Source organism: Colletotrichum siamense (assembly GCF_013390195.1).
Source record: "Colletotrichum siamense strain Cg363 chromosome Unknown KSG_Cg363_contig07, whole genome shotgun sequence".
NCBI classification, from domain to species: Eukaryota; Fungi; Ascomycota; class Sordariomycetes; order Glomerellales; family Glomerellaceae; genus Colletotrichum; species Colletotrichum siamense.
In genome coordinates this window covers 2,181,417-2,202,745 of record NW_023501020.1, presented here as the reverse complement: position 1 = coordinate 2,202,745, position 21,329 = coordinate 2,181,417, and the positions used below count along the sequence as shown (strand labels likewise).

At 56.5% G+C, this 21,329-nt stretch overlaps 5 protein-coding genes across 5 annotated transcripts; 4 read left to right on the top strand and 1 right to left on the bottom strand.

Moving 5' to 3' along the window:
- Positions 1 to 520: 520 nt before the first annotated feature.
- Positions 521 to 1,396, bottom strand: CGCS363_v010891 (GTP:AMP phosphotransferase; the record flags this gene model as incomplete). The annotated part of the gene is made up of 2 exons (XM_036642740.1): positions 521 to 1,170; positions 1,240 to 1,396. The coding sequence occupies 2 exons, from the start codon at positions 1,394 to 1,396 to the stop codon at positions 521 to 523; spliced, it is 807 nt and encodes a 268-aa protein (XP_036491877.1).
- A 2,631-nt stretch (positions 1,397 to 4,027) lies between these two features.
- On the top strand, positions 4,028 to 5,753 carry CGCS363_v010890 (LETM1 domain-containing protein mdm28; the record flags this gene model as incomplete). Its single annotated transcript, XM_036642739.1, has 2 exons — positions 4,028 to 4,088; positions 4,171 to 5,753. The coding sequence occupies 2 exons, from the start codon at positions 4,028 to 4,030 to the stop codon at positions 5,751 to 5,753; spliced, it is 1,644 nt and encodes a 547-aa protein (XP_036491876.1).
- Positions 5,754 to 6,658: 905 nt separating this feature from the next.
- vsp-5 (Sorting nexin-4) lies at positions 6,659 to 8,177 on the top strand (the record flags this gene model as incomplete). Its single annotated transcript, XM_036642738.1, has 2 exons — positions 6,659 to 6,913; positions 6,996 to 8,177. 2 exons carry the CDS (start codon positions 6,659 to 6,661, stop codon positions 8,175 to 8,177), a joined length of 1,437 nt encoding a protein of 478 aa, XP_036492500.1.
- Positions 8,178 to 10,781: 2,604 nt separating this feature from the next.
- On the top strand, positions 10,782 to 13,294 carry KEX1-0 (Protease KEX1; the record flags this gene model as incomplete). Its single annotated transcript, XM_036642737.1, has 3 exons — positions 10,782 to 11,915; positions 11,967 to 12,541; positions 12,595 to 13,294. 3 exons carry the CDS (start codon positions 10,782 to 10,784, stop codon positions 13,292 to 13,294), a joined length of 2,409 nt encoding a protein of 802 aa, XP_036492501.1.
- Positions 13,295 to 15,396: 2,102 nt separating this feature from the next.
- Positions 15,397 to 20,849, top strand: CGCS363_v010887 (Uncharacterized protein; the record flags this gene model as incomplete). Its single annotated transcript, XM_036642736.1, has 3 exons — positions 15,397 to 17,656; positions 17,705 to 19,127; positions 19,184 to 20,849. The coding sequence occupies 3 exons, from the start codon at positions 15,397 to 15,399 to the stop codon at positions 20,847 to 20,849; spliced, it is 5,349 nt and encodes a 1,782-aa protein (XP_036492492.1).
- Positions 20,850 to 21,329: the final 480 nt, after the last annotated feature.

Genomic DNA, 21,329 nt, shown 5'->3' with positions numbered 1-21,329 from the left:
GGGTGGTGGCCCGGGCATCCGTCTCGCATAAACATGCCGTGTAGCCAACATGTTTGACTTGTTTGGATGACAGCAAGGCATCCTTGCCGCGCGCTGGCTAAGTGAACCGTTTACCCCGCGAACCACGCACCGTTACATGCCTTCTCCGACCTGAGCTTTCCCCGGACGAGTTATCCGAGGTCTACAGAGTTTGGTGCGAAGCACCATTCATGCGGCGATCCGCGCTGGGTGCCGCGTTGAAGCTTCTTTGAAGGTTGTGACACACGGTTTCGCGGTTCCTGAGAAGAAGACGATGATGGGAAACTTTGTACATTTGATGATGGGTACGTATAGTAACTAAAACGCTTTCATCCAAACCGCAGATGCTCCGTCTCTCTGCGGCGCCATGGGGATCGTCAAAACCCGCTCCTCCCGACCTGCCCTTTTCAAGCCATGGGGTCTTTGATGGCTGTCCCCGAGGTATCTTGACCACGTTGTAACTCCTGTACATATAACAGAGATGAAGAAAGATTCAAGAAAATCAATGAACGAAGCGCCTCTCAAACTCGTCGAAGAGCAGGGGGCTGATGTCGTCGCTGCTCATGCCCTCGACCTCCCAGAGGACGCCCTTCTTGGCGTAGTGCTCCAACAGGGGCTCGCTAGTCTCCTGGAACTTGCGGAAGCGCTCCTTGTAGACGGCCTCCGTGTCGTCCGGACGCTGGGTAAGAGGCTCCCCGGTAACGTCGTCCTTGCCGGGCACCATGGGAGCGTTGAAGGTGGTGTTGTACACGCGGCCGGAGGGTTCGTGGACCCAGCGGCCGGAGATGCGCTCCATGATGACGTGGAAAGGCGTCTTGAGGGAGACGACGAGGTTGATGGGGATCAGCTTGTCGCAAGTCGCGGCCTGGGGCGCGGTGCGCGGGAAGCCGTCCAAGATGAAGGATGCCGAGGGGTCCTCCGAAGCCTCGGGGGGGCTGTGGCTTTCCAGAGCGCCTGAAGCGGTGACGAAGTCGTCGAGCTGCTCCTCGTAGAAGGCGTCGACTGTGGCAGCTGAGGAGGCCAGGGTCATGACCTGAGGGCGGCCGCGGTTGACGAGCCAGCCGTTCTTGTACATCTCGTTAGAGATGAGGCGCATAATCAAGTCATCAGCGACGAGGCCGCCCGATTTCATGGTCTTTTCGACCTTGATACCTACAGTGAATGGTGGTCAGCAGGTGCGATGTGGTCAGGTGTGCGTGCGCGCAACATGTGAAAACATACCGAGAGGGGTCCGGAGCTTGACATTGTTGCGGAGAAGGTCGCCCGTGCTAACAGACTGGAGCTGCGGAAACCGTTGAAGAAGGCGTTCAGACTGCGTTCCTTTTCCAACACCGGGGGCACCGACGAGAATGACGCGGGCGGCTTTGCGGAGTCTCATAGTATACGAGGGTCAATTGTAATCGGCGCAAATGGTCGATTGGGTGCCTCGGAGGTTTGGGGGGAGGGGAGATGTTGGGGGAGACTCGGGGAATAAGAGAGTCGAGGTCGAGTTCAAATCGGAGCTTCGAAATTGGCTGGCGTAATTGATGGCTCTTTTTCCCGGGACGTGCGGGGGAAGAGGGACGAGTCGGAATCGCGAGACCCTAACGGGATCGTGGTCGGGGGGATGTTTAGGAGCAATCCATGGCCACTGCGAGAAGTCGAAAAGCTGATATTTGGGACAGTCTGGGGGAAGGGAAGAAGGGAAAGAGGAAGCAAGAGAGACTGACGGGGAAATGTCGAGGTGGTACAGCAGGATAATGGAATGCCGAGCAGGGCGGGTGGAGAAGAGCGAGCGGACGCAGAACCGCGGTGGTGGGATGCAGCAGTGCGAGTGCAGGGGGCGATGGAGATTGGCGCGCACCTCGGACGGGGATCCATGGATGCTTGGAAATCGGGCGATTGTCGGATGGGCGTTGAGCGCTGCCACTTTGCGTAGGTGGCCGACGGCCGGCGGGTTGAACCAGGCGTTGAACTGCCCTTAGGTGGTAGTGCCTTGGGTTTCGTCCTTCCAACAGAATATTTCTTAGAGACAGTTGGCAGTTGTCTGTTCGTTTCTTGTTGCTCCCGTGATCCAAGTGGGAGATTCACCGTGGAGGAACACCTTATTGAACCCTTCGCTGGCTGAGATGCCGTGATACTCCTCGACAGAAGGACCTCTGTTCCGGGTCTTGGGGGCCACGGTGCTGCGTTCCCAGAGAGGTCGGTCCGCGGTCTCAAGCTCTAAAGTCCGGGGTACACTAGTAGCACTGGACATAACTCCATGCCCCGACACCAACACCCGTTGGCGGGCAAGGTCCAGCGTGGTGTCATCACTTTTTTGCTCATCTTGGGGATAAGATAAGCGCACAGAGGCGAAGAGGATACCCGGCCTAGGGTACGTATCGTCTTGACGGCATCGAGCTGGATCCGGCTGGCAATGACAGACTTGAGTGTCTCTGCCAGCTGGCAGGCCGAATGGACATCTAAGGTAGCCAGGCTTGCCAGGACCCTTTGCCCCTCCAGCTCGTCTCCTCACCAAAAAGTTGTGAGCGGAGCTTGGAAAATTTCAGGGAGCATTTGTTGAGGCGTCCTTCGGCTGCGCAGCCGTCATTATCAGCACATCACATTCCGATCACGCACTGCTCCAACCCAATCCTGTGAAGTCTTGCAGGATGCTGGCCCCAAAATGATACACTCAAAGGCCCGATGAGTTGGGGTGATGAGCTGGCTACTGAGGCTTGAAAGTAAAGTCATAAACATGTCCTAGCCCCTCACTTGGACCATCTCGGTCCGGTATCCGAACATCGACTATTTACAACGGGGACATTTTGGAACTCGATGATGGCCGCCTCAGCCGTAGGTAATCCATTGCCCCCTGCCGAGGCGCACCTTGCAGAACCAAGCAAGCAGTACGTTAGGTAGCCAAGGTAGACAAGCACTTCAAAAGATGAAGGGCACCGCACCCTGAATTGGCAACAAAACAACCCAAGGCCGATACCGCCGATCTGTCCTCCACACGACGCCATCTAGACGGCCCACGTCAGTCTCGACCAAGGGACAAGTCAGATTTCAGGCAAAGGGAATCTGCATCAGTTCGTTGTAGCTGCTGCGGTCCACGTCCACGGCGGTGCCGTAGCCTCTGGTGGCCGGCATCCGGCTTATTCTGGCCCCTCTAATCCCATCGCCGACACGGGCAAAGGGCAACACTTCGCGCAGCCCAGCGGACCAGAACAACATGGAAGCACCGCCAGACGGCTGCTCGTCCAAAGGCAAGTTGCCAGCAAGCCCAGCGGGATTCACAATGTTTAGCCAGCTAAGCCCGGCATGACCCACCGATCTACAGGAGACCGCCGGTGTCTTCTTTGCTACCCATGTGGCGATGGCAGAGGCGAGCCAATCAGCTGTCTGTCTTGGGCCAAACAGTGGGCGGCCAGGCTGGTCCGGGCTCAGCCCAGCACACTCAGCACCAAGATTCGAGAAAAAGGTACTTTCCAGAAAGATACGTACCGGGATCTGGACGCAAGCTGTGCTGTGCTGCGGCCCTGCGGAGCGTGCCAACTGCCTTCGGTGCCTCGTCCGTGCTTGCGTGCTCTCCAGCGTCCCGCTGTCTCTGCAGAAGTACCCAGTGTACTGCAAACAAACCCCGAGTTGCGAGAGAGATACGCAGTACAGAGGGAGGAGACGGCACCAGCGAACGAGAGACAAGGAGGCAAAACCCCGTGATTTCGCACGTGCTGCACCCGGTCCCTGGACCCCCCCGGAATGGGTGGTTTCGGAAGCCAGGGACAAGTCGTGGTAGCACCCCATTTGATGCGATCGGTTGCCCTCCATTCCAGAATTCTTGAGTCGTTTCGCATCGCATTACATCTCCCCGTCCTTCCTCTTCATCACTGTTCTGTACTTAGTTTGTAGTATATTGCCTACATACACCACGTCGCCCATGACCGTTGCTCTACGGTAGCTTGTCGATTATTCCCACCCACTTTACCCACCAACCAGCTGCTGCACCTCCTTACCCTCGAATTTGCCATCAAAGGACTGCTGCAGAATGAGCGCCTCAGCAAATGTCGCTCGTCGGGCGGTGATTGCGAATCCGTTCCTGGGCAACGGTAAGCCAGACCTCCTGCATCTGCCCCTCGACACTGCCTCCTGTCTTGGGCGACTCTGAATGTTTTCTCTGACTCTCTGCAGCGCGTGCGCTGTCCACTCTCGGTGTTTCGCCAGCTGTGCTCGGCCGAAACGCAAGGCACCTGCCTCGTCGAACAAACGCCCTCGCAATTCTCGTTCCCCTCCGCCAACTGGGTACCGATCACCACAACCACGGCCAACACTCTGGCCCGCCGCCGGGCTTCAATGTGGAGGAGGCTAAGAAACCTCTCCCCAAGGAGACGGCGACAGCAGCCAAGACCGAGTCCAAGGCGACAAAGGAATCCAACGATGCCTCTCAATCCGAAAAGTCAGCCTCCGGCGACAAGGCTCTTGCCGACAAGGCCGACTCCGATGCTTCATTGACCGAACTCGCTGCCGCCAAAAACGCCGCCGTTGAGACAAAGAAGGATGGGAAGAAGGACGAGAAATTGACCGTATGGCAGAAGGTCAAGAAGGAGGCTCACCACTACTGGGATGGAACGAAGCTGCTTGCCGCCGAAGTCAGGATCAGCACCCGCCTCGCCCTGAAGATGGCTGCTGGATACGAACTCAGCCGGAGAGAGAACAGGCAGCTGCGCCGCACTGTCCAGGACCTTGGCCGCCTGGTCCCATTCTCCATGTTCGTCATCGTTCCTTTTGCCGAACTTCTTCTCCCCGTCGCCTTGCGGCTCTTCCCCAACATGCTTCCCAGCACGTACGAGGGCCAAAAGTCCAGGGATGCCAAGGCCAACACACTGAGGGCGACGCGCAAGGAGGTCAGCGAGTTCCTCCGATCTAGTCTTAAGGAGACTGGACTGCCTTTAACCCCCGCAACCACCCAGAGTGAGGCTTTTACGGTCTTCTTCAGGAAGCTCCGCTCTTCCGGCGAGTCGCCGACTCACGAGGATGTCATCAAGGTCTGCAAGATCTTTAAGGACGACCTCACTCTCGACAACCTGTCAAGACCCCAGCTGGTCTCCATGTGCAGGTACATGAACCTCAACACTTTTGGCACGGACAACATGCTCCGTTACCAAGTCAGGCACAGAATGCGCCAGATCAAGAGAGACGACAGGCAAATCAGCTACGAGGGCGTTGACAGCCTGACCGTGGCCGAGCTGCAGGTGGCGTGTGCCAGCCGCGGCATCCGCACGCACAGTGTTTCCCCTGCGAGAATGCGCGAGTACCTGCAGCAGTGGCTCGACCTCAGATTGAAGGACGGTGTTCCCTCGACTCTGCTGGTCTTGAGCAACGCCTACATGTACGGCCAGGTCCCTGCCCACAGCCAGATTGAGGCCCTCGTCGGCGTCCTCTCCTCCATCCCTGATGAGCTCTTCCACGAGATCTCTCTTGAGGTGCACACTGCCGAGGGCGCTGCCACGAACAAGCAGCGCCTCGAGGTTCTCAAGGAGCAACAAGAGCTCATTGACGAGGAGAACAGCCAGAACGAGGAGAACGCCAGCACCGGCTTTGCCACGCCTCGCGATGTAGACAACATCGACGAGAAGGAGGACAACCAGTCTGCTGAGGCTCAGGCGGCACCCAAGAGCCAGGCTCAGGAGGCCAAGGAGGCCGAGCAGGAGATGCTGGCGGCGAGGGACCAGACCGCCCAGACTGAGAAGAAGGCGGAGAAGAGCGACCAATAGATCGCTTCACAGCTGCAGACAAGCACATTTCCTTTTCTTTGTTAGACGTGTATGGCATAAGGCTGGGTAGCGTGTACTAAAACAGGGTTCATGACACCCAGGGGAACAGCACAGGTCACTAGAAAGATCCATCTCAGGAAACCACCAACAAATAGATTCCACTACTGTACAACGGGGACGGATATTGTGTAAATGCCACCACTATTTATGTAGAATACCTACAAGAATGAAATGAACTCTTGACCATCTTGGTGCAGACTCCTCCAGTTCCTCCCGTGTCTTCGGTCCTCTGGTCTCAGCCTGGCCAAAGCTTCGCTGTCAACTGCCAATCGAAACGGGTGACTATCAGGTGGAAAAGGAAGAAGAAAAAAGCGGTCCCTGACCTGGCTATGGCTGGCTTCGGTGCCAGTCCAAGAGGTTGCACCGCTCTGTCTGCGGCTTCGTCATAGCCTCCCGAAACTGGGGTCCAGGCAGGAGTTCCGAGTGTGTTGCCCGGCTGCTAGCGAGTGACCTCAGCGCTTGCCGCTTCCAGAGTGATTTTGTGGGTACCCGAGTGCTCCCCCGCTATCGCGCTGCCCCAAGCTTGCAGCGTCACCAACGTACGGTGCGGCGACAGCACAGGCAGCTCCCTCCAGGTCCCATTCCCCACCACTGCCGCCGACGCTTCCTGCCATTGTCCGGCAGACAAGACGATCGCTCCGCCATCCCTTCTTTCCCTGCGACAACCTAATTAATCGACGTTCAAATTCCGGACCTCGGTCTCTGTGGCGGCGACGGCGATTTATCTTATCCCCTGAGCAAATCTGTTGCGCGATCCAAGCTTGACCCATCATCCCCCGTTTCGATCTGCGATACCCTCAAACGACAACGACGACGTAACCCCACGTCCGCCCCAGCTGGACGCCATGGCGGTCCTCGATCAACACCACGATGACTTCTCCAACGTGTCTTGGCACACGGAGCAAAACGAAGCTGCCGAGAGCTCCAGCTCTGTGACAGGCCCCAACCCCGACGATTCCGACCGCAACGGACACTCTGCATTCGACAGCGACACCGCAGACACCACCGGCCAGGAGGTGCTGGATTGCACCGTCTCTGAGCCTCTCAAGGAGAATGATGGCTCCAAGGATACCTTTGTCTCATACCTCATTACTACCAATGTAAGGCAATTGGCAAGCTTTGTGCTTGTGTTCTGCAGGGCTGCTACCGAGAGGTGTTTGCGCGCTAACACAGCTACCACAGACGACCTTTGCTACCTTTCAGAGATCACAAGCATCAGTCCGCCGTCGGTTCACAGATTTTGTCTTCCTGTATAAGGTGCTGAGCAGAGACTATCCTACCGCGGCAGTACCTCCCCTTCCCGACAAGCAGCGTATGGAATATGTCAGCGGCAACCGCTTCGGCCCTGACTTTACCAACCGTCGAGCGCATTCCCTCCAACGTTTCCTTACCCGTCTGTCCCTCCACCCGGTACTTCGTCGCGCCGATATCCTCCACATCTTCCTCGAGAGCCCAGACTGGAATGCTACGATGCGCAGCCGCAGTACGAGAGGATCACAGAGCAGCGACGCCGGCAGCAGTGGTGTCTTCGACAACCTTACGGATAGTTTCCTCAATGCGTTCACGAAGGCCCACAAGCACGACAAGCGGTTCCTAGAGGTGCGCGAGAGAAGCGACAGACTCGATGAGGACTTGGCCCACATTGAGAAGGTAGTCGCAAGAGTGGCTCGCCGAGAGAACGACATCGAGTTAGACTTCAAGGATTTGGCGGAGCAGTTCCAGAAGCTGATTACCCTCGAGCCCGGCGTCGAAAACGAGGTCAGGCACTTTGCCAACTCGGTCGAGGACACTGCAATGGGCTTGCGCAAGCTCAAGGACGTCACAGACCAGGACTACCTCGGCAGTCTCCGTGACATGCAAGCTTACAGCACGGCACTGAAGAGCCTCCTGAAGGCTCGTGAGCAGAAGCAGGTGGACTATGAGCAGCTCACAGGCTACCTTAACAAGGATACCGCCGACAGAGACTCGCTCCAGTCAGGCGGGGGTGGTGGCGGCCTGTCAGGTGCCAGCGGTAGACTGATGCGCAAGCTCGAAGACGTACGTGGAGTCGACCACGAGCAGTCACGCCGCGACAGACAACGCAAGCTAGAGATGAGCATCGACAAGCTTACTATCGAGGCGGAGCGAGCCAAGAAGACAAGTGAGATGTTCGACGACGAGGTTGTTAAGGAGGTCTCCGATTTCGAACGCATCAAGCGGGTTGAATTCAAGAAGCAGCTTGGAGGTCTCGCGGACTCTCACATTGAATTTTACGACGAGGTCATTGAGATCTGGGAGGGATATGTCAAGGCGATGGAGAAGGAGGGCGTCTCGGGCACTCGCAGCACCGGCGTTGAACCTCCTGGCCGGCGATTGGCGGACTAGAGGGGGCGTTTCGAGGTTCCATGGGCTTAATCCTGAGCCACGGCACGACATATGGCTTGAAGAAGGACGTCAAAGAACAAAAGAGCGAAGGAGGTACAGCCCGGTTATTGGGTTGTTGTGTGTTGGAATATGTATTTGCTTCAGATGGCACCGGGACATGGCTTTCGGAGAGACAGCAGAGAAGGCCGGCCATTCAGCGGGAGTATCGGGACAGTGGCACTTTTCGGATCCCGTCATGGAGGGCTGGACATTAATCATGAAAAGGGGATCGCAACTCTGCTGATAACGAATATTATTACTTTTTTCTTGGTAGAAAGACGTTGGCGAGCTCTCTTGACGATCAAACCTTACCCGAGCCGTGTCTTTGGGAGCTTGCCAAGGCAAAGTGACGGACAGGGCATCCATTGTGTTGCTATGTGATGTTCTGAGTCGACTTGGTCAAATGCAGCTACCGAGTCTGGCTTTTGCATCCAGCCCGTCTGTAGCTGACATTCAGGGTCTTGGTCATTCATGCAGAAGCAAGGATGGCCGATGCAAGACAAAGAAAAATGTTTACCATCCGGTCGCGCCAAACATTTCAGATGTAGGAACATGAGTCTTACCGTGCTGGAGGTGGCTGTCAAGACTCGTGTAGATTGAAAACAAGGACGTTTACCGCGTGCGTGCAGGCATATTCAGGCGAGAGACATTGGAGAGAGAGTCAAGAATGGCCACTACCGCTACCAACCACCGCCGCCGCCGCCGGCCGAGAAAACCAGGCTGGAGGACATCAGAGAGTTTCATGAGTCTGCCCGTCCAGCATGAGGGGAGAGCATGCTGCGAACTCGATGTTACTTATTATATCGCAAGGGCTAGCGTGTTATAAGGTGGTAACGTGGTGTGTGTGAGGAGGACGGCAGTGGTGGGGGAGGGTGTTCGAGGACGGGAGCCGATTCCGAAACGATTGACTGTGTCAAGCGCCAAGGCCCAGCGCGGCGGGAGGCGGAAAGAGAGGAAGACCCCAGAGTGCAGAGGGTGCTCTTCTCTTGGCGAGATTCTGTGATTTGATGTCTGAGTGTTTGGACCTTTGAGCCAAGACTGAGAGGGCGAGTGGGAAGGTGAGGAATAGTTACAAGTTGTCTGAGATGTTTTTTTTTTGGCATTTTTTTTTTTCCCTATTTGATTTCAATTGATGGATGGGCTCAGTGAAGGGACAGGTACGAGTACGATTCCGATCTCCTTATTGTACGCATCGTGGCATTTTAGGGGAAATAAGCATGTGCACAGCTGCATTTCGAATTACGAACACTGCTGACGGTACGTATCCAAAATCTGCATTGCCTGGGCTGGGGGATCTTCAGCGCGGCGCAACCGTCAACAGGAAGAGGCGAGACGAAGGAAAAAAAAAAATAGCAATCGGAACCAGGCACCAGGCAAAGCAATTCAGGGTCGCTCGCCGCGCGGCGTGGCCAATGGGGCGTCGACATCGGTGCTGCGCCAGTGTTGAAACGGCAGTGTGGGCGGTGGACTCTGCTGCACCTGAATCGCTGCCTTCCCGTTCTGTAAGATCAGAGGTCAAAGGTCCCGTTCCTCCAGAGATTGATGCATCGTTGGACGCGAAGTACCTCATCCCGAGATGTGCGCAGTCTTCGTCAGCTGGGAGGCTGTGAGAGGTACCTGTTCCTGATCCTCAGGGACGCTTGGGGGCGGCTGCTTGCTCACCCACCTAGGTACTTACGTACTTGTTAGGTACCTTGGGGCGTCTTGTGCTAGGCTATGTGCGGGCTTAGAAGGGTAGGTAGCATTGTGGGTGCCTTGTCCGCGCTTTATGTTCCTGCCGTTTTCGAGAAGGCCACGAAACAATCATCTGGCAGAGGTCGTCCTGCCGTTCCAGATGCCCACTCCACCCATTTTTTACCTGAACATCAACTGACTTTGGCTTGTACTTCTGCATTTTACCTTTTCTCACTCCCTGCGCTCTTTTACTCCCCTTTCCCTTTGAACAAACGCTACCTTATTTTTTGTTGACCCGTCATTTGCTGCAGCCGCTGCATTTACGCTCGTCGTGGCCCTGGCGTCCCCTATCGCATATTGGCACAAAGTACACCCGCGGACGATGAAACGAGGCTTCCCCGCTGTTTCTTACGCGTGAACTCTGGCCTTTTAAGTAATAACCGATCCAGCGAGCCACTCGCAATCTGCTTTGCCAAGCAGATAGACCGTATTCCTGCTCTGTACAGCGGTGCTTTGTGCTGTTCCAGCTTCGACTCCGGCTCTGGAAGAACGATACAGGATTGAGAATTAAAACGTCGCGCCGGAACCTGGGAACCCAGCAGAAGCTTTGGCCATCTTCAAGGGCGGCCCTTGCCACTTGCGACTCGACCACGTCTCGTCTTCCACTCTCCCCCAGCCTTAGACGGGCCCAGTTCGCTCCTTTGTTCCCCTAATCGAGGTACGATCTTGCGTGTTATTTTACACTTCATCACCTTATCTTTTTTCTTTCTACCGTGTTGCAATCGCGATCTGGCTGTAGTTTGGTGTTGGATGCTGACGCCAATCTGTCCTCAGCTTCGCCCCTTCTGCACATCCCTCCCATTCCCTTCGAGGGGTCTACGGTAGCCCACCATGAAGCTGTCCGCGGTTCTCCTCGGCCTGCTCGGCCTCGCTGCCGGTGCATCGGTTCGAAACTACGAGACAAACGACTACTATGTTCTCGAGCTGGATTCGTCTACGACTCCCGACCAGGTTGCCGGTCGCCTGGGCCTGCGCCACGAGGGGTCTCTCGGCGGCCTCGACGGCCATCACATCTTCTCCGCGAGAAAGGAGTCGCAGGATATCGTCAAGCCTGCCCTGCAGGCGCGGAGGATGAGGAGGCGAGGACTTGGCGGTTCCGACCCCCTCGATGGCGTTCGTCTCGCACAGAAGCAGCAGCTTCGCAAGCCCTGGGAGAAGAGGGTGCCCCCGCGCCTGCACGGCCCCAAGAACTTCGCTCGTCAGGAACAGGCGGATCCTGGAATGGTTGAGCAGATGAACAAGATCATGCAGACCCTGAACATCGCCGACCCCATCTTCAACGAGCAGTGGCATCTGCTCAACACTGTCCAGAAGGGACACGACATCAATGTCACGGGTGTCTGGACCCAGGGCATCACGGGCAAGAACGCGACTGTTGCCATTGTTGACGACGGCTTGGATATGTACAGCGATGATCTGAAGCCCAACTACTACGCCGCCGGCTCCTACGACTTCAACGACCACCGCGAAGAGCCGAAGCCTACGCTGAGCGATGACAAGCACGGCACTCGCTGCGCCGGTGAGGTCTCTGCCGCGCGAAACAACGTCTGCGGTGTCGGAGTCGCATACGAGTCCAAGATTGCCGGTATCCGTATCCTGAGTAAGCTCATTTCAGACGCCGATGAAGCCGTCGCCATGACGTACGACTACCAGCACAACGATATCTACTCCTGCTCCTGGGGACCCCCGGACGACGGTCGATCGATGGACGCGCCAGGTATCCTGATCAAGCGTGCGATGCTTAAGGGCATTCAGCAAGGTCGTGGCGGAAAGGGATCGATCTACGTCTTTGCTAGTGGAAACGGTGCCGCCAATGATGATAACTGCAACTTTGACGGATATACGAACTCCATTTACAGCATCACTGTTGGTGCCATCGACAGAAAGGGACAGCACCCGTACTACTCCGAGAAGTGCTCAGCTCAGCTCGTTGTTACCTACAGCAGTGGCAGCGGAGATGCCATCGTAAGTGACGATACTTTGTAGCGTAATGAAGCACGACTAACAACTTGGCAGCACACCACCGATGTTGGCACTAACGCCTGCTACAACGGCCACGGAGGCACTTCCGCCGCAGCCCCGTTGGGCGCTGGTGTCTACGCTCTTGTTCTCGAAGCCCGTCCCGATCTGACCTGGAGAGACATGCAGTGGCTCGCCATGGACACGGCTGTGCCTATCGACGAGGAGAAGGGCGAGTGGCAGCCAACCAAGATTGGCAAGAAGTTCAGCCACACGTATGGATACGGCAAGATCGACGCATATGCCATGGTCGAGGCGGCCAAGAAGTGGAAGAACGTCAAGCCTCAGGCTTGGTACTACTCTCCTTGGGTGCACGTCAACAAGCCTATTCCCCAAGGCAAGGATGGTGTTGCCGTCAGTTTTGAGGTTTCCGCCGATGCTCTCAAGCAGGCCAATCTGGAGAGAGTGGAGCATGTGACGGTCACTATGAACGTGAACCACACCCGCCGTGGTGACTTGAGCGCGGACTTGATCAGCCCCGAGGGTGTTACCAGTCACCTTTCTGTAACCCGCAAGATGGACTCTGCTCGTTCCGGATATGTTGACTGGACCTTTATGAGCGTTGCGCACTGGTGAGTCTCGTCTAGATGTCATGTTTGAAGGATAGATGCTAATCCTGGATTAGGGGCGAGTCTGGTATTGGCAAGTGGACTGTTGTCGTCAAGGATTCCCAGGAGAACGAGCACCAGGGCACCTTCATCGACTGGCACCTCAAGCTCTGGGGTGAGTCGATCGATGCCACCAAGGCCACTCTTCTTCCCATGCCTACCGACGACGACGACAACGACCACGCTTTGGTTGCGACCACTAGCCTGCCCGCAGCTACCACATCGATTGAGCACCCTGCGCAGCCTACCGACCAGCCTGTCGTTCCTACGGATCACCCCAACCGACCGACCAAGGTCCAGAGCGGTGGTACCCCTGCCGCAACGGGCCCGGCGACGGGCACTGAGGACGCCGCGACAACGACGACCAGCCCCTCTAACTGGGTGTCTTGGCTGCCGTCGTTTGGCAAGGCCGGTGTCTGGGTGTATGGCGCGCTTGCTCTTATCGCTGTCTTTTGCTCTGCTCTCGGTATCTGGTTCTACATCCGCAAGCGTCGCAACAGCCAGCCTCGCGACAACTATGAGTTCGAGCTCCTTAATGAGGACGAGACCGAAGGTCTGAATGGCGAGAAGCGCACGCGCGGCCGTGAGCTGTACGATGCGTTTGCTGGTGACGACGAGGACGATGATGATGACAGCAGCGAGTATCACGACGGGGATCGTGATCGTTCAAGAGAAGGACGTGGCAACAGGGAAACGGATAGGTTAACTGAAAAATAGGCGTACGGCTGCATGGGACGTTTTGCATAGAAATACCTTTACTCTTGTTTTTTTTTTTCAACTTCTTGTCGCATTTCTCGGTAGTTGACTCAATTGACTTAGACTGTGGTTGGCGTCTGAGGCTCAACCAATCAATTGTATAAATACGTTCTTTGAATAATTCTGGGGATTTTTGAGTTTGAGCTTAGGATGCCTTACCTAAGGAGCGAAGATCAAAGTTCACCTCGGTGAACGACGAAGGGAGTCCCGGTCTGCACTGATGATGTGTACGCGGGCCATCCCGTGCGAAAGCTAGGTAGCTACTGCATAGCTCCTAGCTGGCGGGAAACAATAGGCTCAGCATCATTTCTATTTTCGGCTGTTGGTCCTCCATGATTCTTGTTTGCACCATCCAACAGTCATCCATCTGCTTTGCCTAAGTTTTCCTGTTTTCTTTCTCTCCGTGTTCTCCATTCATCTCAGACAATAGCCTGTCCGTTGGTTCATCTAGTGCCGAGTCAATCAGCGTTGCTTTTCCCACCTTGGAAGCTGTGCCGTATCAAGGTCGGGTGTTCCTCCGCTCCAGCCACCTCATTATTCGGACGAGTACAGACAGCAGCAACTTTTTTTTTCTGCGTCAAGGCTGTTTGGAGGGCAGATAGCTTGAGCTGGTAGGTAGCTTCGGGGGTGGCTACCCCATCTAATCGGTGTTACAAACGCAGAAAGCATTCGGTGCCGTATCTGCTGCTGCCGCTGCTGCTGCCGCTGCTGCTGCCGCCCTCGGGTTGGCCTCGATCCTTACTCCCATTAGAATTCGGTGTGATTCAGCCACCCGGATTTTCGGACGTGATGGTTATTCTTGATATTCTTGCAGCCCCATCGTCCGAAAAGTCCCATGCATCCCTCCATTTCGGATTATCACATCTTGGCTGACGGGAAACGGTACTTGTTGCTGCTGCTGCTGCTGTTGGCCTGTGAAGACGGGGAAGGGGAGGGAGAGAGCCAGGCCGTGAGAGGTCGGTCGGCATGGGAAGCTGCAGCAGGCACAGGGTAGCAAGCAAGCTGGATCCCAACCTTCGGATGGGCGAGATGGCGCGATGGAGACGCAGGTAAGCTGCAGAGGGGAGTCGTGGTCACTGGTCAATGGGATAGCTCAGGGCCATTCAGTGGGCTCCATTCCGACCGCCTCTTTGTTTGCGTGTGCTGTCTGTCTGAGGCCCTTTAGCTTTGGCTCCATCGCGGCTGTCCGTAAGGTGGAAGTGGAAGAAGGGAAGGAGGAGCTGCCACGCTGCCCACTCGACTAGCAGGTCCTACTCCGTACCTACCTAAGGTAAGGTAGGTGAGGTATCCGTAGCTCAGCAAGCTCTTGTCAGCCCAATCGATGACAGTCATGACACGCCTGGTTTGGCAGCAGGAGCAGAACAGACTCACGACCCTGGTCTCAGAGCCAGGATTATCTCCGCCCAAGCCGCCCCCAACCCTGGTCAAGCTGCTCGTTCTTAACCCGACTGGGCCACCAAATGACGCCGTAACACAACCCGTCAACCTCGCCATTTTCTTAGGTCTCGATGCTTGAGTCGCAGCGACGGAGGTGGGAGACGGAAGAAAAAAAAAAGACAAGCTCCTCTTTTTCCCGTCCTTCTCCAATCTCTGGCCTGCATCTAAACGGTTTCTTCTTTTTCAATCTCTACTCCAGCATTCTCTTCTCGTACGGATACCTCAACGCAACGCAACGCAACCTCGCCTCGGCGACTCTCAAACTTGGCGAGCCCTGTCTTGCATCTGCTGGCCGACCCTCCGTTGCGCGCGCGTGTCTGCATCGCATTGGCTGCTATGGCAAGCTGCATATGTCTTTAGACGCCCGGCCTTTTTTTCCCTACCGCTAGATTGACACTTTTGTTCCCTGCCTCGGGTAGACTGTAGGTTTGGCATCCCACGGACGGTACAGATACACGCATCGACTGCACCGGTCCTGCGCGCGCCCAGTCCTTTCCAGTCGATAACCGTCCTGCAGCCCAATTATAGCGCCGCTGCAAGTCAAAAAAATAATTCACCTCACACGCAGCTGGCTCGGCACCAGACCAGACAAGACAAGACAGCATTGATATTAGCCTCCTGTCGCCATGCCGAGTGCGCCATATTGGGGCGATCTGTCGGGCCCCAAATCTGCCAGACGCCAGCGACGCCAGTCTGAGGATTTTAGTCTGCCAGAACGCAGACCATCTCCCATTGATCAGCTGGACCCTATGACAACGGACAAACCTCTTCCTGCCCCTCCCCCAAAGTCAAACCGCACCTCTCTCCAGACGACAAACACCGAGGCCGTCACCGAGTCGACCCTCAGTCCCTTCGTCTCACCTACAGCCTCCAACTTCCCAGACGAAGGCCTTGCCCCGCGCCCGCCTACCTTTCCCTACGGCGAGTCGCAATACCCAGAAGACCAGCAGGCCGAGAGGCGCCAGCGACGACGCAGAGAGCGCAACGAGCAGGAGGAGATTTCTCCCATCGAGCCCTACGACCTGCCCGCGGGCGCCACGCCTCCAGCAGCTCCAGATGTGCCCAAGGGCCCTCCCGTGAGCTACAGACACCCGTACGGCAACGGCGGGCTGCCTTATACACATGCCGCCTCAGGATCTCGCCCTCCGCGACACCCCAGCCCGCTGGTGAGCCCAGACGACGGAGACATCATGAATCCCGAGGGATACTACAGGGACCCCGCGCCCGAGAGAGAGGCTGCGCCGCCGCTGCCGCAGGTACAGCAGCAACACCAGCAGCAGAACCCGCCGCTCGATCGCGCCCAGACGCTCGATGTAAACGAGAAGCCCCGCGAGTCCAAGGGCTCGTCGAGAAGGAGGTCAGAAGGACATAGGAAATCTTCAGGAGGAGGATCCAGAAAGTTCGCCAACGACCGCTCTCCGCTTCAAAGACTCGAGCTGACGCTCGACAGCATCACCAAAGAGGAGAAGCGAGCTCGTGTCGAGGCTGCGGAGCGCCGCGCGAGAGAGAAGGCTGCGGCAGCTGCGGCGCAGAACCCCGACCTCCTCCAACCTCCTGAAGCAACACACCGCGCGCCGCGATCGAAGCCACGGCAACAACAGCAACAACCGCCCGTGATCAAGCAGGAGCCTCAAAGGCCGCTTCCTGAACCTCCCCAGCAACCGACCGCTTCGGTTCCGCAAGTGCGATTCAGTGACGTTTCGTACGACGAGGATGACTGGCGGGGCACAGCGCCTGAGCAGCAGGCCAATGTCGCTGCTCCCAGAGGAGCCCCTCCGCAACACCACCCAGAAGACAGACGGCATGCGCCGGCGCGCGTGTCGCTCGATGATGCGCGGCGGCAGCCTCGATATGTGTCGGAAGAGGAAGGGTACTATGGTGGCCAATATCAGCAGAGAGCGCCTGCGATGGCTGCTACAAGACATGCGCCAGCTCCCTCCGGGGGTGTTCCTCAGAGAAGTGTCAGCTTGCGTGAAGAACCTAGACAGGCGCCACCAGAAAACTCAGGCATTCCTAAGCGTAACTTGAGCTTCCGTGAGCGCGCTGCAAAGAATGATCTGAACCTCCCCAAGGCCGCTGTTGACAGAGACCTGAGCCCAGAGACGAGTCCTGAGCCGACCCCGCCGGTGAAGGGTTCTCGAAGACCTAGCTGGTCTCTCACTAGGAGTGGGAGCAACAAGCTTAAGAAGCAACCAAAGGGTGACCCGTGGTTCAACATTCGACAGGATGCTGAGAAGAAGTATGAGAACATCGACTTCCGCAATGCGGCGTTGGATCAGTCGGCGGCTGCGAAAGGTGGCCCTCCCGTCAAGAGGTCCGCGTCGCACGCGGCGCATGAACAGGCATTGCCCCCGGACGCCACGCATGAAGAGGTCAGACGAGCCGGGATTCCCAGTAAGGCTGCGAGGTTAATTGGCATTGAATCTGGAGGAGTCCAACGACGTGCTACGGCACCTATCAGTCGCCGTGATTATGAGCACGACGACGAGGCTTACTTTGAGCCCGTCGCATCAGGTGGCCGTGGCGATGAAGCTCAGCACACGTCTCACAAAGCGGCGACTGAGCGCGGCAGACAGTATGAGAGGGACTACTACTCTGACGACGAGGAGTACGATGAGCGCGGTCACCGCATCACCAACAAGCTGTATCACGGCCGCGACAGCTTCCGCCCTGGCGAGGGTACGTACAAGCCGCCCAAGTACCTCGACGAGTGGAAGAAGGCAACAGTTGGCAGTTTGTCTGGCTCCCTTCTGGATCTCAGCGACGATCAACTTCCCACCCTCGATAAGAACACGCCGTGGTGGGAGGGAAGTGGAAAGCGCAGAGGAAGCGCCTCTCGGCCGCGCAAGGCGGAAGCATTTGATGGCGAGTACGATGAGACCAATGGTAAGTACTGTGACGGCGAGGCCAATCAATAATGCTAACAAGTGGCAGCTCCCACGAGGTTCAAACCACCACTGTATCTCAAGTGTGGTCCTCTGTTGAGGTACTGCGGACTGAAGCACGAGAAGATCCCTCCCCGCGCCAGGAACGCTGCGGCCACTGAGCGAACCATGTGGCGTGGCTCAGTGATGATCGTGACGCAGGACAGCGATTCTTCGTACGAGATTGCGCCGACCTTGCGGTTGTTTGTGCAGCCCCTTGAGCTGCTTCCACCGCCACCGCAGATCATCCCCGGAGAGCAGGACCTGCCTCCGGAGTACGTGGACCCGATTGCAGGCATGCCGAAGCTGGGCAGACGGGGCGAAACTCTCTACGTCCGACCCGTAGACCACCTCGAGGAGGCGAAGGACTTGTCGAGAGACGAGACAGACAATGGCCTGTTTGAGAAGACAAAGAGTCCCCCGGATGTCCCGCCGGCGGATGGGTCTCTGGACTACCCTGGATCTTTCTCAAGTCGCCGCAAGCGTGTCAAGCTCGATGGAGAAAAGGTCTCCAAGTACAAGGACGTCCGCGGATTCCGACTGCACTCAGAGCGTGGCTGCACCTTCTGGCGCTTCAACATTGAGATTGAACTCCGCGAGAAGCAGCAACGGATCGCCTACCGTATCAACCGCGGCCCTTCGACAGGATTCTGGGTCCCTGCAGCCGGAGAGTCCATGAACATCATGTTCTACAGCTGCAACGGCTTCAGCATGAGCGTGAACCCCGATGACTTTAGCGGACCTGACCCAATGTGGCGCGATGTTTTGAACACTCACCAGTCGCAACCATTCCACGTCATGCTTGGCGGTGGTGATCAGATCTACAACGATTGCTTGATGGACCAGAGTAAGCAATTCCGCGAGTGGTTGATGATCAAGAACCCCTTGCATAAGCACAATGCGCCCTTCACCCCCACGATGCAGGACGAATTGGAAAGGGCCTATCTCGAAAGATATTGCATGTGGTTTTCCCAAGGTCTCTTCGGTCTGGCCAACTCGCAGATTCCCATGGTCAACATGTGGGATGATCATGACATTTCCGACGGATTCGGCTCGTACGGTCACCATGATATGAGCTCGCCAGTATTTTCTGGTCTCGGCAACGTTGCTTTCAAGTACTATATGCTCTTCCAGCACCAAAGCGTCCCTGGCGAGACAGAGACTTCAGAGCCTAGCTGGATTCTTGGCACTCAACCCGGTCCCTACATCAATGAGCAGAGTCGCAGCTTGTTCGTCGAGTTGGGCTCCAAGGTTGCGCTATTGGCTGTGGATGCCAGAACTGAGCGGACGGAAGGTGATGTCGTTAGCGAGGACACCTGGCAGCACATGATGGACCGCTGCTACGACGAGCTCAGAAATGGCAGAACTCAGCATCTGCTGGTTTTGCTGGGCGTGCCGATTGCATACCCCAGACTGGTCTGGTTGGAGAACATGTGAGTTGCCCCTGAATTCTGAATCATTTCTTAAGACAATGTACTAACAGACACAGTCTCACCTCAAGAGCCATGGATCCTGTCAAGGCTCTCGGCAAGCTGGGAATGCTTGGCAACACTTTGAACCACATTGACGGTGGTGTTGAGGTCTTGGATGACCTGAACGACCACTGGACTGCCAAGAACCACAAGAAGGAGCGAGAGATTGTAATCCAGGACATGCAAGACTTGGCAGCGGACAAGTCAGTCAGAGTCACCTTCCTCAGTGGTGACGTTCACCTTGCGGCTGTTGGCCAGTTCTACGCCAACCCCAAGCTCAACCTGCCCAAGCATAAGGACTTCCGCTACATGCCCAATGTCATTTCATCGGCCATCGTCAACACCCCTCCCCCTGATCTGATGGCGGACATCCTGAACAAGCGCAACAAGGTTCACCACTTTGACGACTCGACTGATGAGAACATGATCCCGCTCTTCGGCCACGGAGTCGACGGCAAGCCCCGGAACAACAAGCACTTACTGCCGCACCGCAACTGGTGTTCCATTCGTGAATGGGCTCCCGGCACCACGCCGCCCCCCACGCCTCCCTTGTCGGCCTACGATAGAAGTCCTAGCCCGCCTCCGAGCCGTGGCGGTGGTCTTTTGCGCCGCTTCTCCTCGAACAAGGGTCCTGGTTACCGCCCTGACATTCAGAAGGACTCTCCACAGGACCCCTCTCGGCCTCCCATCTCCAACAGCGGCAAGACGGGCGGTCTGTTCCGAAGGCTCTCGCGTCGTAACTCGACTGACGGGGGCCGACCGGCTGAACCTGCCAAGCCGAAGCGTTCAATGTCGTTGACACGCAATTTCTTCAGTCGCAAGAACAGCAAGAAGTCGCGGCCTGATGACGGCGGCATTAACGGCAATTGGGGAGAGGAAGACGACGACAGAGGTTCCATTAGCACGGCCGAAGATGGACACTACGGTTACGACACCTACGATGACAGACCGGCGGTGCAGCCCCGTGTGAGAGGAATGGGCCTTCGCGGAGGCGGTGGTCACGATGAGTACAACTCTGGCGATGATTCATACTTCACGGCTCGCCCGGCCGCACGCATGAGAGGCGCGCCTATCCCGCAGGGTCCGCAACACAATGAATTCCAACCTGGTGACGAGTCGCAATTCAGCGCTCGCCCGCCGACTCGCGCTCGCACTATGAGTACTGAGCGTTCGGCCGCCATACCGCCACCCAGGCCGTTTCATCGTACTCCCACCGGCTTGTCGGTCAAGCAGCAGAAGAACGCCGACAAGTTCTCCGTGGATCTCGAGGGTGGTTTGGACATTTGTCTGAATGTCGAGGTTAATCCTAAGGACCCTACCGGCATCACGACGCAGTACAGACTGCTCGTTCCGCGTCTGTTCTGGGATGACGCGAACGAGGCTGGAGCTCTGCAGCAGCCTGCCCCAGCCGGCTTCAAGCGCTTCTTCAGCTTGAAGAAGAAGGACACCGGCCGCCGCCCGTCTCAGGATGTGGGAAGTGAGGAGCAATTTGACCGTACTCCCTCTGGCCGGCCGCAGACTGGAATGCCTCCCGCCGGACGGGAAGCGTATGATGTGCCAAGGACGGCCGCGAGATACGAGTCACCCGGAGGTTACGACTCGTCTCGAACATATGACTCTTCTCAGCGGTATGATTCGCCTGCGAGGTATGAGCAGCCGCAAGCTGCAGGCGGAAGGAGGTGAAAGGAATGCGCACGATGAATGGGGATGGATTAATGAGCTTGCTTTTTCTTTTTCTGTGGGAGCCAGGTTTTGGTCTCCCGAATATTCGTTCATGGCATATTGAATTCGGGCATCATCGCATTGGCATTGCGAAGGAGTAAGATTGACGAGGGCACAAAAGTTTTTGGATCGCCGGTCCCTCGGACTAGGAGTTTCGGTACCTTATCTGCATGGCTGATGCCTTAATGAAGACTATGACCTCGATTGTCCCGCGTACATGAGTGATGTGCACTTGAATTGGAAGATGAGTTTACATGAATCAAGTAGTTTATGAGGACGAATCAGCACACGGAGGCGGGGTATGAAAATCGTATTGGAGCAGAAGCTCTGTTCATGTTCAAAACGTTTGGGTCCATCTATCCCAACCGTCTCGATGCGCAGTAATATTTTTATGATATCAAACTTTTTGTAGTCTGTCGCTCGTTAGCATCCTTTTGGCAC